At 40.3% G+C, this 13743-nt stretch overlaps 1 protein-coding gene across 1 annotated transcript; it reads right to left on the bottom strand.

Moving 5' to 3' along the window:
• Positions 1-253: 253 nt before the first annotated feature.
• Positions 254-13129, bottom strand: zgc:162707 (UPF0524 protein C3orf70 homolog B). The gene is made up of 2 exons (XM_068572562.1): positions 12593-13129; positions 254-2825 (listed from the first exon to the last, which is right to left on the bottom strand). The coding sequence occupies exons 1-2, from the start codon at positions 12774-12776 to the stop codon at positions 2125-2127; spliced, it is 885 nt and encodes a 294-aa protein (XP_068428663.1). The 5' UTR covers positions 12777-13129; the 3' UTR covers positions 254-2124.
• Positions 13130-13743: the final 614 nt, after the last annotated feature.

The raw sequence follows: 13743 nt of genomic DNA, 5'->3' as shown, positions 1-13743 counted from the left end.
AGAAAGTAAAGGTTACAAAAGACGGAATGTGAGACACAACAATAAAGGACATTTGTCAAGACATTTCAGAGGAGAAAAACAAGCACAACTAAAGTAATGACTCAATTTTAGTATATCTTTCACTGTGCTTTGCTATTCATCAATCTCTCGAGAGTGTTAGTCATCTATGCGTCATGAAAAGAAAGTGATTCAAAGATTAAAACTTTCTTATTCCAGAAAATGCTCTACTGTGACAAATTGAGGGAGAGAAATTGTGAGTGTCATTTGGATTTATTCATATGAAAATAATATGACAATAATAAGATCATAACATGTCTTAAATGCATTAAGAGGGACTGTGTTCAGTGTAATGTCAAGGGCTGTTCCTGAAGAAGAAAGAAACATTCAAATTGAAGGACAGATATAGGATTCGTTCACTTTTTGAACACTCTGAACCACACATTTGTTAAATTGTTTTTTTTTACTTGAGGGACATCTGCAAATCAATGCAGTCATGCAAAATTATTATTTATTTTTTTTACATCTAGCATATCATTGTAGCAATACATATTTGTGAATATTTTAGTGAATTTTGAGGATAGCTCTCTAGAAAATAACTCTTGAAATATTAAAACATTTTTTTAAAGACCCAGCCCATCTTCATTTTACTAACTGACTAATAAGGGGCTGTCGCACAAATATTATATTTGAGTGCATTTCCTTTAACATCACAACATACTCACCCTATTCCGTACTTTAATTCCATAATTTAATCTCCTTTATGACATTTTTCTGCCCCATAACACAAAATAGCTGTGACATACAAGTCGAACCTGCACACCTTTACCCGACTCCCTTTGAGCTGGCATCACAGGACATTTTACCATCAAGCCCAAAAAGCAAATAACAATTCATATTTTATCGTTGTATAAGTTTATATGTATATATATATATCTATGTATATATATTTGATATATTAGCTATATTCCCTCTTTCATAGGTGATAGTTTCTGCTGTAACAACGTGACTCCTACTTTTATCACTGTAGCTCTGCCAGAGACACGTCCGTGCTATTTAATTTCTTGGCTGCTAATAGAGGTCAATACAAGTCATGTTTTGCTTAACGCCCATTTAACCTTGAACAGCACAGCAGTCCAGAGCAGGATGACCAGAATATGGGGTCAAAACAATGTGTTAATGTCTGATAAATGGTTTTATAAGAGTATCCTTGGCCCTTACTTGCAGGAACAGTATAGGAATGTGCTTCTGTGTAATCCTTGATTGTCAAACACTGACCTACCTACCTCTCTACCTACCTACAGATTGTGTCGGTGTCAGTAAGGTGCACACAAACTGTCGGCTGGGAATCTTTTCATTAACGTGACAGAAGCAGTCGTATCCCAATAGCCTGGAGCTGAGTGGTTAACCGGCTGATGTGCTTTAGGCCCATGAGACGTAGCTGGCCTTGTATTTGTTATGCTGAAGTGTCAGAATTACTAATATGTGTGGGTGGAGCCATTGACCAGAGAAACAAGAACTGGCACACGTACGTATCTGCCTCTTAAAAGCTGAATTAGAATAAAGTCTGTCTGGCAGATTGACGACTCGAAAACACTAAGAATTGCCGAACTCAATATCATCAGGAAACCTACTAATACAACTTTTGTTCATACAAAATTTTGCTCCAGTAATATCTACCTAAAGAGAAACCACAGCAGTCTCACTTTTTCTCTCACCTCCTCTGACTGAAGTGCATCTACTATTGAGTCCTTTTGTATTTACGTTTTTTTAGTGTGTGAGTACTACATACAGGAGGTCTATTTGGTCCACTGTGCATGTGTTAAGTAATTCTTGTGCTTGTGTCTTTCTTCCGTATTGAAATAAATTCTAGAAATTCACTCCATGCAGGGGATGTGGACAGATTAGATGATCTGTGCGAGCGCAGACGCACAGTCCTCGGCCACCTGCCGGAAAACATATTCACCCAAACAACAAGGCGAAGCCCAGCTGAAGCGTCAGAGAGGGATTTGTGTCCTATTAGTCTATGTAGAATAAATCCTCAAGTGTTCTTCTGTGTATTCTCATTAATTCTGCTCTGTAGCGCACGCTCCCTCACAGCTGGTGTCCATGTCGATGTTGTGTCAGTTACACAGTTGTTTCAATCTTTTCGATGATCTCTATCATTGACTTGGAGGGGGAGAGCAGAGAACAGTCGTCCTGATCCCAGAGGCTGCCGGGGCTGGAGTTCCCGTCTGTGCTCAGTTCGTCGTCCTCTTCCTCCTCCTCCGTCTCCTCCTCGCAGGACTCCAGGTAGTGCAGACCCAGAGCGTTGATGCCGGAGTCCTCAGAGCTCGACGGCGATGAGCAGTGGTCCATTTTGGGGCCTTTTACCTTATCCACAGGGGTAGGATGTTTGTGTTCACTGTACACTTGCTGGACCTGCTGGACCGGCTGCAAAGGCGCGGGTGCGTGCTGAGTTGGAGGTGCAGGCTTCACTGGTTGCCGAGGCTGAGCGGGCTTTTGGGGCATCTGAGGTGTAGAGGGAGCAGGTGGGGGAGGGGTGGGACAATGAGGAGGTTCTGGTAAGAGAGGCGCGGGGCGCTGCACGTAGCACATCTTTCCGTTGATGCGTTTGACAATGTAGTCATCCACAAATAGATCTGCAATGACGCAGTACTTAGGCGACTCCAGGTAAGGCGGGGACTGGAAGCAGGGGGCGAGTTTCAGGAAGCGCTCAGCCAGAGAGACGGACAGGTCCATGGTGTTACTGTACTCGGTCTCAACAGCCGGCACGGTTGTACTGGGCAGCTGGCACACATTGGTCATGGGCTGGTACACATACTTGCCTAAAGAGGGGGAGAAAAAAATAAAATGCTTTGATTAAGTCATTGAATGCTTGATGCTTGACAGCAAACAAAAAACTGACAGTGAGTGAGAAACTTGGAGGTGAACATACTGGAGCATTTACCAGCGAAAGATGCCGTGAGGTCAGAGCATAGAACATTAAGGTCAGAGCATCGAAACCTGGTATCAGAACATAGAACCCTGAGCTCAGAGCATAGAACCCTGATATCAGAACATAGAACACTGAGGTCGGCATAGAACCTATACTATTGGGAGTTTTCAGAGACCAAAACAAAGCTAAAAGAAGAATGAATATTGGATCTATTACTGCCGACTAATATGTTCACCACATCAACTTAAAAGGTGATTATATGTCAGTATTGTGTTAACAGCTTGTTTTCCACTGCCTCAAGGCAACTAAAAAACACTTAATGCAGGTTTAAATCAATAAAATAGTAAACTCCAAACTGGCACCATGTGGAGACATTTGGCAGGAATCCCGACAGCAACATGAAAAAGCACTGTGGAAACTGTAATTAATACAAGCTTGAAGACACAGGGAAATAAAAATACATTTTACAACTGTTCTCCTGTAACTCAGACATAATTGTTGTGTTCACTGCACCAATAAAGCCTTTTTGAGCATTTACCTATCAAACCTCTATATCTCTTGCAGTCATCTAGAAACGGATAAGCCAAATAGATGACACTTGAGGGCGTCGACATGATCCATCCAATCAAGTGTAAAGCCTTCCAATCATATACAACTGCCTTGACCTCTTCGCCCATACATCGTTTGTTGTAGGTAGCAAAGCAGTAACAGTAATTGTAAAACATATGTTTTCAGTCTCGACCAAGGACAACGTTTTTGATGCCAAAAAGTGTAGGAGGCACAAGTGAATAGTGTCTGTGATAACATATCATCTGTCCTTGCTTTAAGTGGTAGCAGTAGCAATTATAACATCACAAAAGATTCCCTGCTGCCAAAGGCAAAACTACCTTCCTTGCCACCACCATCTGAAATGAAGCTGCAGCCAGAGTGTAACACCATTTAAATTGCAGGTCCTCCAGAGGAGTGCAGCAATCACTTTTGACTCTTAAAAGACGATACAAGGCTTCTGAAAAAACATGAGAAAATACTGTATACAATTAAAGCCATGTATACAACAATGTGGTTCTTGATTTACATCTGTATTACTAACATAATGGCTTATAATAGTGTAATATATAGACATACATCCTCGAAGAGATAAAGGCCCTAATCTTTTTTCTGGAAACTGACCACTTCTTGAAAAAACGCCTTCCATATGAGTTATGCTTCCCATCTTGGCAACCCATATACTGGTGGTGATTGTGCAAAATGACTGCTTCCAAATGTTACTCATTGTTTGCAGCCCACTGCCTCCGACTCTGAGTCACGCTGCCTGAACAGTGCAGCTCGGATGTGTGTTTAACTTGCTCCCTGAAGAGAGGAACTACAGAAGATGACAGGCTTACGCATCACTTCCTCTCACTCTGCATCCTTTTCTTTTGTCTCACTGGCTGGAGGAACCATTCAATCAAAAGCTTTTCCCAGGTTACATTGAAAAGTTTGTTAATTTTATGGAAATTGATTTGTTTTGAGAGGAGAGAGGAGGAGAAATTGCACCACACAAAATATATTACATTTAATTAAAGTGGCAATGGTGAATGCAGGATTTCCATTCGAGCGAAAACAAAGGAATTGTGCTTCGAACAGTCTGGAGTCTTGGGCTGCGTCCGAAATCCATACTGACATGCTATTTTTAGAATTGTGTTCATATTTCCATGTTTTGTGAAAAATGGAGAAAAAACTCTGATGCAGCATTTTTTCCATGAATATTACTACATACACATAATATCGTAATAGTGCAAATATATACACATATGCAATACTTTCATCAGCTCAATTATGATTGTGTTATTTCTTTCAGACAGTGACTCAACATACATTTATCTTCAAGATTGTCACTTACATCTTTATTTACTGGCCACAAGAATGGCTCATTTAATTTGGGTGACCACATCTTTGTTAAGGACACAAAACTGCATCATCCACCCATGTGGAACCATTAAAAGAGGCTTAATGTCTGTATTCTTTGTAAACATTGTTAACACAGGAGCTTATAACAATACAGACAAAAGGGGGAACAGTAGCCGTCCTCTGTTTAATGAGAGAAACTCAATGGTCCATGTTCAGACTGAGATGAGGCCATTCAGGCAGACACGATAGCGGCAACAAATGAGAGCTAAAGCTGTCGACGACAATGTGTTGGCATTTAGTTTTTAGCATATTACATCTTATTGCATTCATCCATCTGGAGTTGCAAATACCGAGAGCAATACTGGGGACAGGCAGATGCATGGGCAAACAAAAGAGACAGGCAGATGGGGCAACACAACACTGGTTGTCCTCAGCAGCCTTGCAGAAGGAACATGGCCTGTCTGTAGATTTATTGGCTGTGTGTGGAATGCAGAATTAGTTTGCAATAAATTCACTGTTTCACTATCACTGTTTCCATCAGTCCCAGAAGATTTTTGTGTTTGCGACTAGTGCAGAATCATAATGTTGAAAATAAATACAACTTTCTGATTCCAAATACTTGAACTGCATGCTCTAAGATACACAGAGTTTGATTATTGCAAATACTGTACATGAACACATATTATTATTATTATTATTATTATTATTATTATTATTATTATTATTATTATTATTATTATAACAATTAGTGGTAGTTAAAATATATTTTGTTTTCAGTCTCGCTTAATGGCATGTAGAATAAATAAGTTGATTGCCGGAAATTAATCAGCAACTATTTTGATAATGAATTATTTACTATTTTTAAGCAAAAATGGCAGACTTTTGCAGTTTCTATTGCTGCTTTTTAATTGATTAAATGTAAGATGAATAGTTTGGGATTTTTGACTGGATTGTTGACAAACTGAGGCTTTTGAAGATGTGTGATGCTTTTACCGTTTTCTGAGAAATGATGGACAAAATGATTATAAGATTAATCAAGGGAATGTTTAAAAGATTAATTAATATTGAAAACATTTGTTTGTTTTAGCCCTAATGGGATTATTTCCTTTCATATTCTTGCTTGACTGATAATTTGAAGGTACCGTGTGACATTTTGAACACTAGTAGCGCTACAGAGAAATGCTTTTAGTTTTGTTAGCATCACGCTCACATGCACGCTAACCGGAGCAATGCGGCCACAACAGCCGAGATGCAGACTGTAAGCCAGCATACGCTAATGAACAAAGTGCACAATTTACACTTTGAAAATGTTGTAAAAGGGAGAAAATGCAGCATGTTTGTCAGGCCGTAACGCCATATGTGCAATAGTTATTGGTGAGTTATGATGATTTGTTTACAAGTAAACTCCAAAGGGCACCTTTTATTTAAAATTGCTGTTGGTTGCTAGAAAATATACAAACACTGACTGTCAGCCAGCAAACACTGTCTATGCAGCTTTATTGATATTTAGTTATACTCCATCCTTCAGTGCTTCCCAGTGCTGGAGCCATCGCATGACAATGTCAGTTGTTAAGCGGCCTCTGTCCTCTCTGTGTGTGTTTGTATTTCCATACCAACAGAGACCAGACGTCCTTACCAAGAAATACAAGAAATGGCTAAATCCACAATACAGTGGACATTTTTCCAACCTTCACTTGGTTTAGGTTCAAGACATGAAAGGTGAGGCTGGAGTTATATCATTACCTATTGTCAACAAACTCCATTAAAAAACTCAAAGCTACAACGTATTTTACATCTTTCTTTTCACTTTCTGACTTCCTTTCTCTGTCTGTGGTTCTCAACCACCCTCTCGCTTGATTCTCTAAGATAAAAGGAATATGTCACCAGGTGCACGAGTGTCTATGTAATAGTTTCTGGACAGCAATGGAGGTCTCTATCAATATAGATAGAGTAAAGCCATATCGAAACACAGAAAAGAATTGTTAGCAGGATTAATTCCTTGTTGCATTTGGTCTTTTTAATGAGAGATACATGTTGGATATTACTGGTGATTCTAACATTCACTGTCCTTTTTGTTGTTGTATAGTTTATTGTCTTCTTCCTCAAGATAACTGGCCACAGACATGCTGTGACAAGACATTTCTAACTCTGCTGCAATGAGAACTGATATAATGTAAGAAAAATATCAACACTAAATGTAAGAGTCAGTACTTCAGATTCCAAAGCAGACCAACCACTTCACACATAAAATCTTACTGTGAAAAATCCACTGCAGAGGAAACAGGCACAAGGTTTTCCACTGACCGCAGTATCAATAGACCAGAATAATATGCAGCCTTGGGGCGTTTAGCATTTAGAGTAAAGCAAATGACTCTGTACTTGTTTTCTTAAATGGAAAGCCTTTCATCACATTATAATTAAGAGCCACTGAAAGCAACAAGTTCACTGGAGACTGATGAAAGGTATTTTGGGGGATGTAGGAGATTACAGACTAGACAAGATGTAAATGAGACAGTTGGGTACATCAAAAGAGGAAGCAACAAATATGTAATCATAATTTCAGGTGCCTTTAAAACCATGTGCAGGTGACTCTTTCCTCTACTTTTACAAGTGAACTTTGTCAGTGGAAGTACAAAACAAATTGTCTAAAGATAGCAAAATATCATAAGTGTCTATAATGAAAATGTGGGAAATTTGGGATTAATTACTTGAGAAGATGGGGAATACTATATACAGCCAAAAGGGTTTTATAAATGAAGAAATGAGTAAAAATCAACACAGGTCAAATAAACAGGTTAATGAGAGGGTGGAGTGTAGGAGCTGAAGTATGAGTCACTCCAGCTCCTCTGCTCCCACCTGCCTCCATCTTGCAAGCCTTCTCGGCTCTCTCTCTGGACTGTGGCTGGCTGATGGCTGCACAGTCTAGTTTAAAACAGGAGATGGTCTCTGTGAATAATGCAGCGTGTAGCTCCTCAATGTCTCTCTATCTCTCACACAGAGCTTTGACATCACTCTAAATTTCAGCTGTAGTGTCTATTGCAGCTGAAACGTACGGTGTTTTATTAAATTCGACATTTAGTGAAGATGAATGGACATGACACATATTATTTCATGTTAATATAAGCGTATATCAAAGCCAACTGAGTCATGAACAACCCCCTCAATTAGATTTTTTGGTATATTTGAGCAGAAGCCAGTCTTTATGTGCCGTCTGAGCAAATCTTCTACTCTAAATGCAACACACCAGTTCAATGCAATGTGTTGGCAAAACCAGGTGAACAAAATCTTTTCAGCAGATTGTTTCCATTCATCAACAGCTGTTGCACCCATTTGGCCGATGGATACGTCCCGCTCACACATCCGCAGCTCTTTGTGTTTAAATCTGTCCGAGAGGCAGCAGCCGAGGCAACAACATAAGTTTCAGGTTTCAGCGAGGGGGTGGTCTGACCCAGCATCATGTGAAACTCCTTTCCTGTTTCCTGTTTCCTGCCTCCAGAGGCAAAAAAGCTGTTCCTGGCGTGCAGCCAACTTGGAATTCACTCTTAAGTCTGTCATCATGGTGAAGAAATGCAAGTCTGTGGACTGCTTTTCCTGTGCAGAGTGAGCATTAATCTTCGGCTCCTGTAAAGGCCTTAAAGGATAGGAAGTCTGTCTCAATACCATATGCACATCCCCAAATGTACTTTTAGAGAATGTATACTTCCTTCACAGGGATCTGCTCTACGGATCTACAACATCAATCAACTCCATAAAAGGCCTTTTTTTCAGCAGACATTTTGACTCTTTTTTAAAAATAAAAAGCCCAGGGGTTACTAATAACATTAACGATGGCTCTGTTCTGTTTGTGTTTTAATATGCCCTGCAGGGAGCCAGCAGGCACAAAAGAGCCTGAAACTGAGGCAGCTTAATGGAATTCAACCATCATTTTTTATCATTTAGACCTTCTGGTTTTCCAACTGTGACATGTCATAATGTCCTCCTGTGATAATTGTACATGCGCGATGAGCATTTACACCAAACCATTTGGATTCAACACTATGCATGGAAAGAGAGAGCATTGCGGTAATAAAGTTGTTTGCTGCCTTTTCAAAGACCACAATGACCACAACAACGAGGCTTTGGTCACCTGTTACCGTGTCACAGTGAGGTAATAGTCACCAGGATTAACGAAACAATTATTAGGCTTTTCATATTCAAATCAATAGAGTTTATCTTTGAAAAAGAGAACTTGTCGAATGATAACATGTGTTGTAAAGCTCTATGCTCTAAGCTTTATGTTTGAGAAATCAAGTGGGTGTGTTTAAAGTTGCAAATCTTTTTTTACATTATTCCCACTTTTTGTTATTTTTTGCCGAGCTACAGTGAGGGGATAATAACATAAACAAATACACAATTTTGTATCAAGACAGACCTGAAAACACTCTCAATAATCCTTTAAAAAATGGTTGAACTTTAGTTTGGGGCTGCCCTGTTTCCAACATTGACAGACCAGCAGTTTAAGTAATTCTCAAACATGAACAACCAATTGAAAAACATCCCCTCTGGCCTGAGCTAACAATGTATCCACCCTTTAATAACAGCTGAAGCTTTTTATGATTCAGCACTGCGGCAAATTTTGAATTGGTCAGCAAATCAATCAATGTAAGGCAGAGCTTTACCCAATAACCCTCTATATCCCTTTACAAATATTTGTGAGCTACAGCTACACAATGTGACAGATGAGATGAGGAAGTCAGACACAACGATCCCTATTTCTTGCATCTTCCAGAAAAGTACACATAAATGTAATGTACAAAATTAGAGCTGGCAAAGAACAAGCAGACTGACAAGACTGTTCAGGACGCATTAAACTCTGTGAGACTTTCTTAATGAGTAATTCAATGCTCTGCCTGGTAATTTTAATCAGTTAGTCGAGGATAAAAAGAGAGGAAAAAAAAAGTCAGACCAGGTGGTTCCAGCATTGCTGTGAGCAGAAGCTCTCATCAGACATGACATATTGGCAGTGACTCTAAACATAGCTAATTACTACTGAGAGGGTTGGACTGATGTTGTCACCAGCTGGGAACACTGTCTCCACATGCACCCAATTCCAGTTTTCCCAGTTTCCTCTGCCAAAGGTTTCACAAAGCTACAACTGAGCGGAAACGACTGGAAGGTCGTCAAAGCAGCACTTTCCCGCTGCAGCCCGCAAAGTGAAGTCTGGGAGCGGAAAATGAGAAGGAGAGAACCTGAAAGTGTTTCGCTTGCGACAGCACGTAGAAAATAGGAGAAACCCGAAAGTAAGTCACAGGTAATCACTGCTCCACAGGTACGATAATGGAAATAATTTGTTTTTGAACATTCTAATGCCGAGGCAAAGTCTTACGACGCATTGAGCTTTTTGCATTTGTTTGCCTGGAAACCTATTAAAAAATGCAATTAAAAAAGCAGTCTAGCAAGGCTCCTGTGGTGAATGCACAATTATCAACCTTAGAACAAGTTTATACTCCAGACGACAATCATTGGAACGTATGAAATAAAAAACTGACAAGGGGCGTTACAACATTTCACCCTTTTGCGTCGAGCGTTATTATGTAGTCGCTAGAAAGAAGGGTGTGAGCTAAGGACAGCAGGCGGGCATTTCATGCAGAAGCATGCTGCTGTACTTTTCTCACTGGGTGCCCTGTTTCTCCCTGATTCAGCAGTCTAAGCTGGTTTACTCTCACTGTGGTTCATGGGTGTCCAGCGAGGGGAACCTGCAAATTACAATGGAAAGAGATGTGAAGGTGAAATTTTCTTCATGACGTGGCCGGCTTTTTCTTCATAACAAGCCTGAATCAAATAATGGGGACTAAGTGCTCCATGTCCATCGTGCAGCACATTATCAGCTTGAGAGTTGGATATTTCAAAGCAGAAAAGGAGGCACAAGACTAAATGTTTACAAATGATGTAACACTACACTGGCTTTGCCGAGAAAAATAAAATCCCAGTTGTGGCTCGTCATAAACACCAGAAAGACTTCAACGTTTTTTTTTTTGCCTCATCAGATATTTCAAATCACTGGGCTCACTGTGGACGGAGGCAGGCATCTAAATCCAATGATTACACGGCAAAGATTACAATGTGACTTGTGCAGTTGCACACTATAAGCCCCGACTGAGCGGTGCAGAGTGGAGGGTGATTGTGTTTCACACTGATCTGAGGATTTTCAGAGCAGCCAGATATGGGATAAATTAGGGCAGCACAAAAGAGACAGACATCCTGTCAGGTTCAGGCACAGTCATTGTGGTTCTGCGGTGGTGTGGAAGTGGCAGGTCGAGAAAAGCTCAAATGGAGAGAAAGTGTCTAATAGGTGGTGAAAATGCCACTAACACTTCACAGAGTGAAAATAAAAGGATATGTGTTTGAGTGGAGCTGCTGCCATGTAGTCTCTAACCAATACAGTCAATTCAACTGTCAATATAAATGATATTTATACAATGTGGTTATACTACAGAGTTAAGTTAACATTTTCAAATATTTGGCTTGAAACTGAAGGATATCAGCTGATGAACTTGACTATAATTTTACTTTTAAGGATGGTGCTGATGATATTCTTTTTCTTTTCTTACTGTCAATAAGTCCCATCAAAAGACAAAAGCAGGATGTTAATTAACCTTTTAGATCTTTTCAACAGTGCTACACTATCTGTAGAACTCAATACCCCAGACAAGTCGTTTATTTAAAAAATCTAAATCTTTAAATTTGGGTCTCAACTATGCAGTATTATATGTAAAACATAGAAAATGTTTTCCTTAAACAGCTGGACATTAGTTTTTAGCAAACATTACTCAAACAGGAATACATATTGCATATGTTGGGGAGTATTTTCAGCTGTGGATTGATACACATTTGGTTCTTTATTGTATTCAGTGCACTTGGATTGTTTATGTGGGATTGGCGCATAATAAATGATATGTTCATAGTCATGTAAAAAATAAAGTGTGTAAAACAGAAGAGAAATACGATACATCAGGGTTTGGCAATACAAACAACACTTCGTACTAGAATAAAGTCATGGTTGCTTTTGGGTCTTTTACTGGTTTTGAGGCTAAGAAAGAGATCACAAGACATTCACAAAAGAAGAAATGAAAGTAGGATGTCACTGTGCACTTTTCTAAATATCTCCATTAACAGTGAAGTAAAGGACGGCACTGTGCTCTCTCATATACTCTCTCATATGTAGGACGCAAGACAGACAGATGCATTCATAACAGGCATGCATATGCTACAGTATAAGCCCTAGGCCTACATGGGAGCACAATACAAAGTGGAATGGAAGACACTGGGGGACAGTTTGGGCTGTAAATTCAAACTAAAACTTCAAATAAAATAGTAAAAACAAAACCAGTGGAATAAAGAAAACACTACAACCAGGCCCCTGAAATATCTTCTTCCCTGCTTTTGAATGTTGCAGTCTTTAGATCACATAAACTATTGAATACTAGTAGGGTGTCTCTTTGAAGGTCTCTGATCAGGGATAATGGTGACTCTAAAAGTGTGACCTCGATATTTTTGCTATATATTACAAAAAAAAGACTCTAAAATATGATTAAGTTTGATCAAAAATGGAATAAGGCAGAAAATGTTAATATCCATTACATTTAGTTTTTGTTTTTTTTTAGAAACAGGGAACTGATGCTTCAGCATTCTCAACGTGGCAATGTCAAGCAGCATATTTTGCCAGCACAGCGCCCGTGAAATTCCCAGCAATACAGCGAGATATTAAAAGCACTTAAATAAACTTACAGTGACACCAGCCCAAGTGGCAGCACCAGTGCAGCTTGAAGCACTTCCCGTGGCTGTGGGTAGCGCAGATGGAGAGCCCGTCGCAAGGCAGGAAGTCTGGTCTCCCAGCGCAGCTCCTGGCCAAAGCCTGCGCCTCGTCCAACTTCTCACTCTTCGGACTCTTCTGTGCTCGCGAGGTGGCCATGCCAACATTTCTTGTGTCCCCCCACCTTAAAAAAAAAACAAAAAAACCCCCGAGTAAAACTACCACATTACTGCGAGGGACCGAGTCGAGGTTTGACGGTCCACGCTGCCCAAGAAGCCTCTCAGCTGAGGGTGGCGGGGACAGACAGACGAGCAAGGCGGTGCTGGAGCTCTGGATCCAGAGCCGCTGGGTTACCGCTCATGCAAAGCGTTGAAACAGATCTCGTCAAAGTAAAAAAAAAAAAGAAAGAAAAAAAAGAGCGTCAATTAGCTTCCTGTAATGTGACGTTCAAAGGCTCCCATGGTCGCGAGCCACACGTCTCTCCATCCTCCCGTCGCGTCAGGAAGCTCCTCTCTGTGCAAAGCTGGTGACGCGCGTGCGGAACTACGGCGCGCATCTGAACTTCATCACACAACGGGAGGAGTCCATCACACGAAGCCAGCTGCTCTGCGCACTTCAAACACACAGGCAGGCTTTCATCGGCCTTTTTACAACTTCAAAACATCAGGGTCTTGATCACAAAGAAACACCTGAATATACGATTCTCAAATAGGTTACGTTATCTGAATAGGTGCTCATGTCGTCTTTGGAATAGTTCATAATCATATCGATTCATCAATCCTTTGTTCGGTTATGCTTATAAACAAAAGATTCAGAAAGTGTATTTGCAGACAAAATGGAGCATCATAATGTTTAATCCAGATGCTGAGTTTGAGGTCTTCAGCCACTAGATGGCGATCCTAACATCAACTCATTGCTGAGGTAAGAGATTTATTTGGGAAATGAGCCATTAATTTATATAAAAGCACTGTCACTGCTCCAGCTCAGTCAGTAGGGAAAAAAAAAACAGGAACCCGAGTCACACACCACATGAACAAACAGTTGTAACTGTTTTTTTTTCCATTAGATTTGACTGCTGCCACATGAAATGGCACAAGCGCTACATCTGAGGTTGGAACCGGAAGTA

The sequence above is a fragment of the Clinocottus analis genome, unplaced genomic scaffold, assembly GCF_023055335.1.
Source record: "Clinocottus analis isolate CAN_PGR_092001 unplaced genomic scaffold, fCliAna1.0.p SCAF_12, whole genome shotgun sequence".
NCBI classification, from domain to species: Eukaryota; Metazoa; Chordata; class Actinopteri; order Perciformes; family Cottidae; genus Clinocottus; species Clinocottus analis.
The sequence above is the reverse complement of the archived record's forward strand: the minus strand, read 5'-3'. Positions and strand labels throughout refer to the sequence as shown.

What these genes read in the sequence shown, in the direction of transcription:
- zgc:162707 (XM_068572562.1), bottom strand. Translation starts at nt 12,776, where the DNA reads ATGGCCACCTCGCGAGCACAGAAGAGTCCGAAGAGTGAGAAGTTGGAC. An exon ending in CCACTTGGGCTGGTGTCACT is followed by an intron (nt 2,826 to 12,592) that starts GTAAGTTTATTT and finishes CCCCCTCTTTAG; the next exon opens with GCAAGTATGTGTACCAGCCC.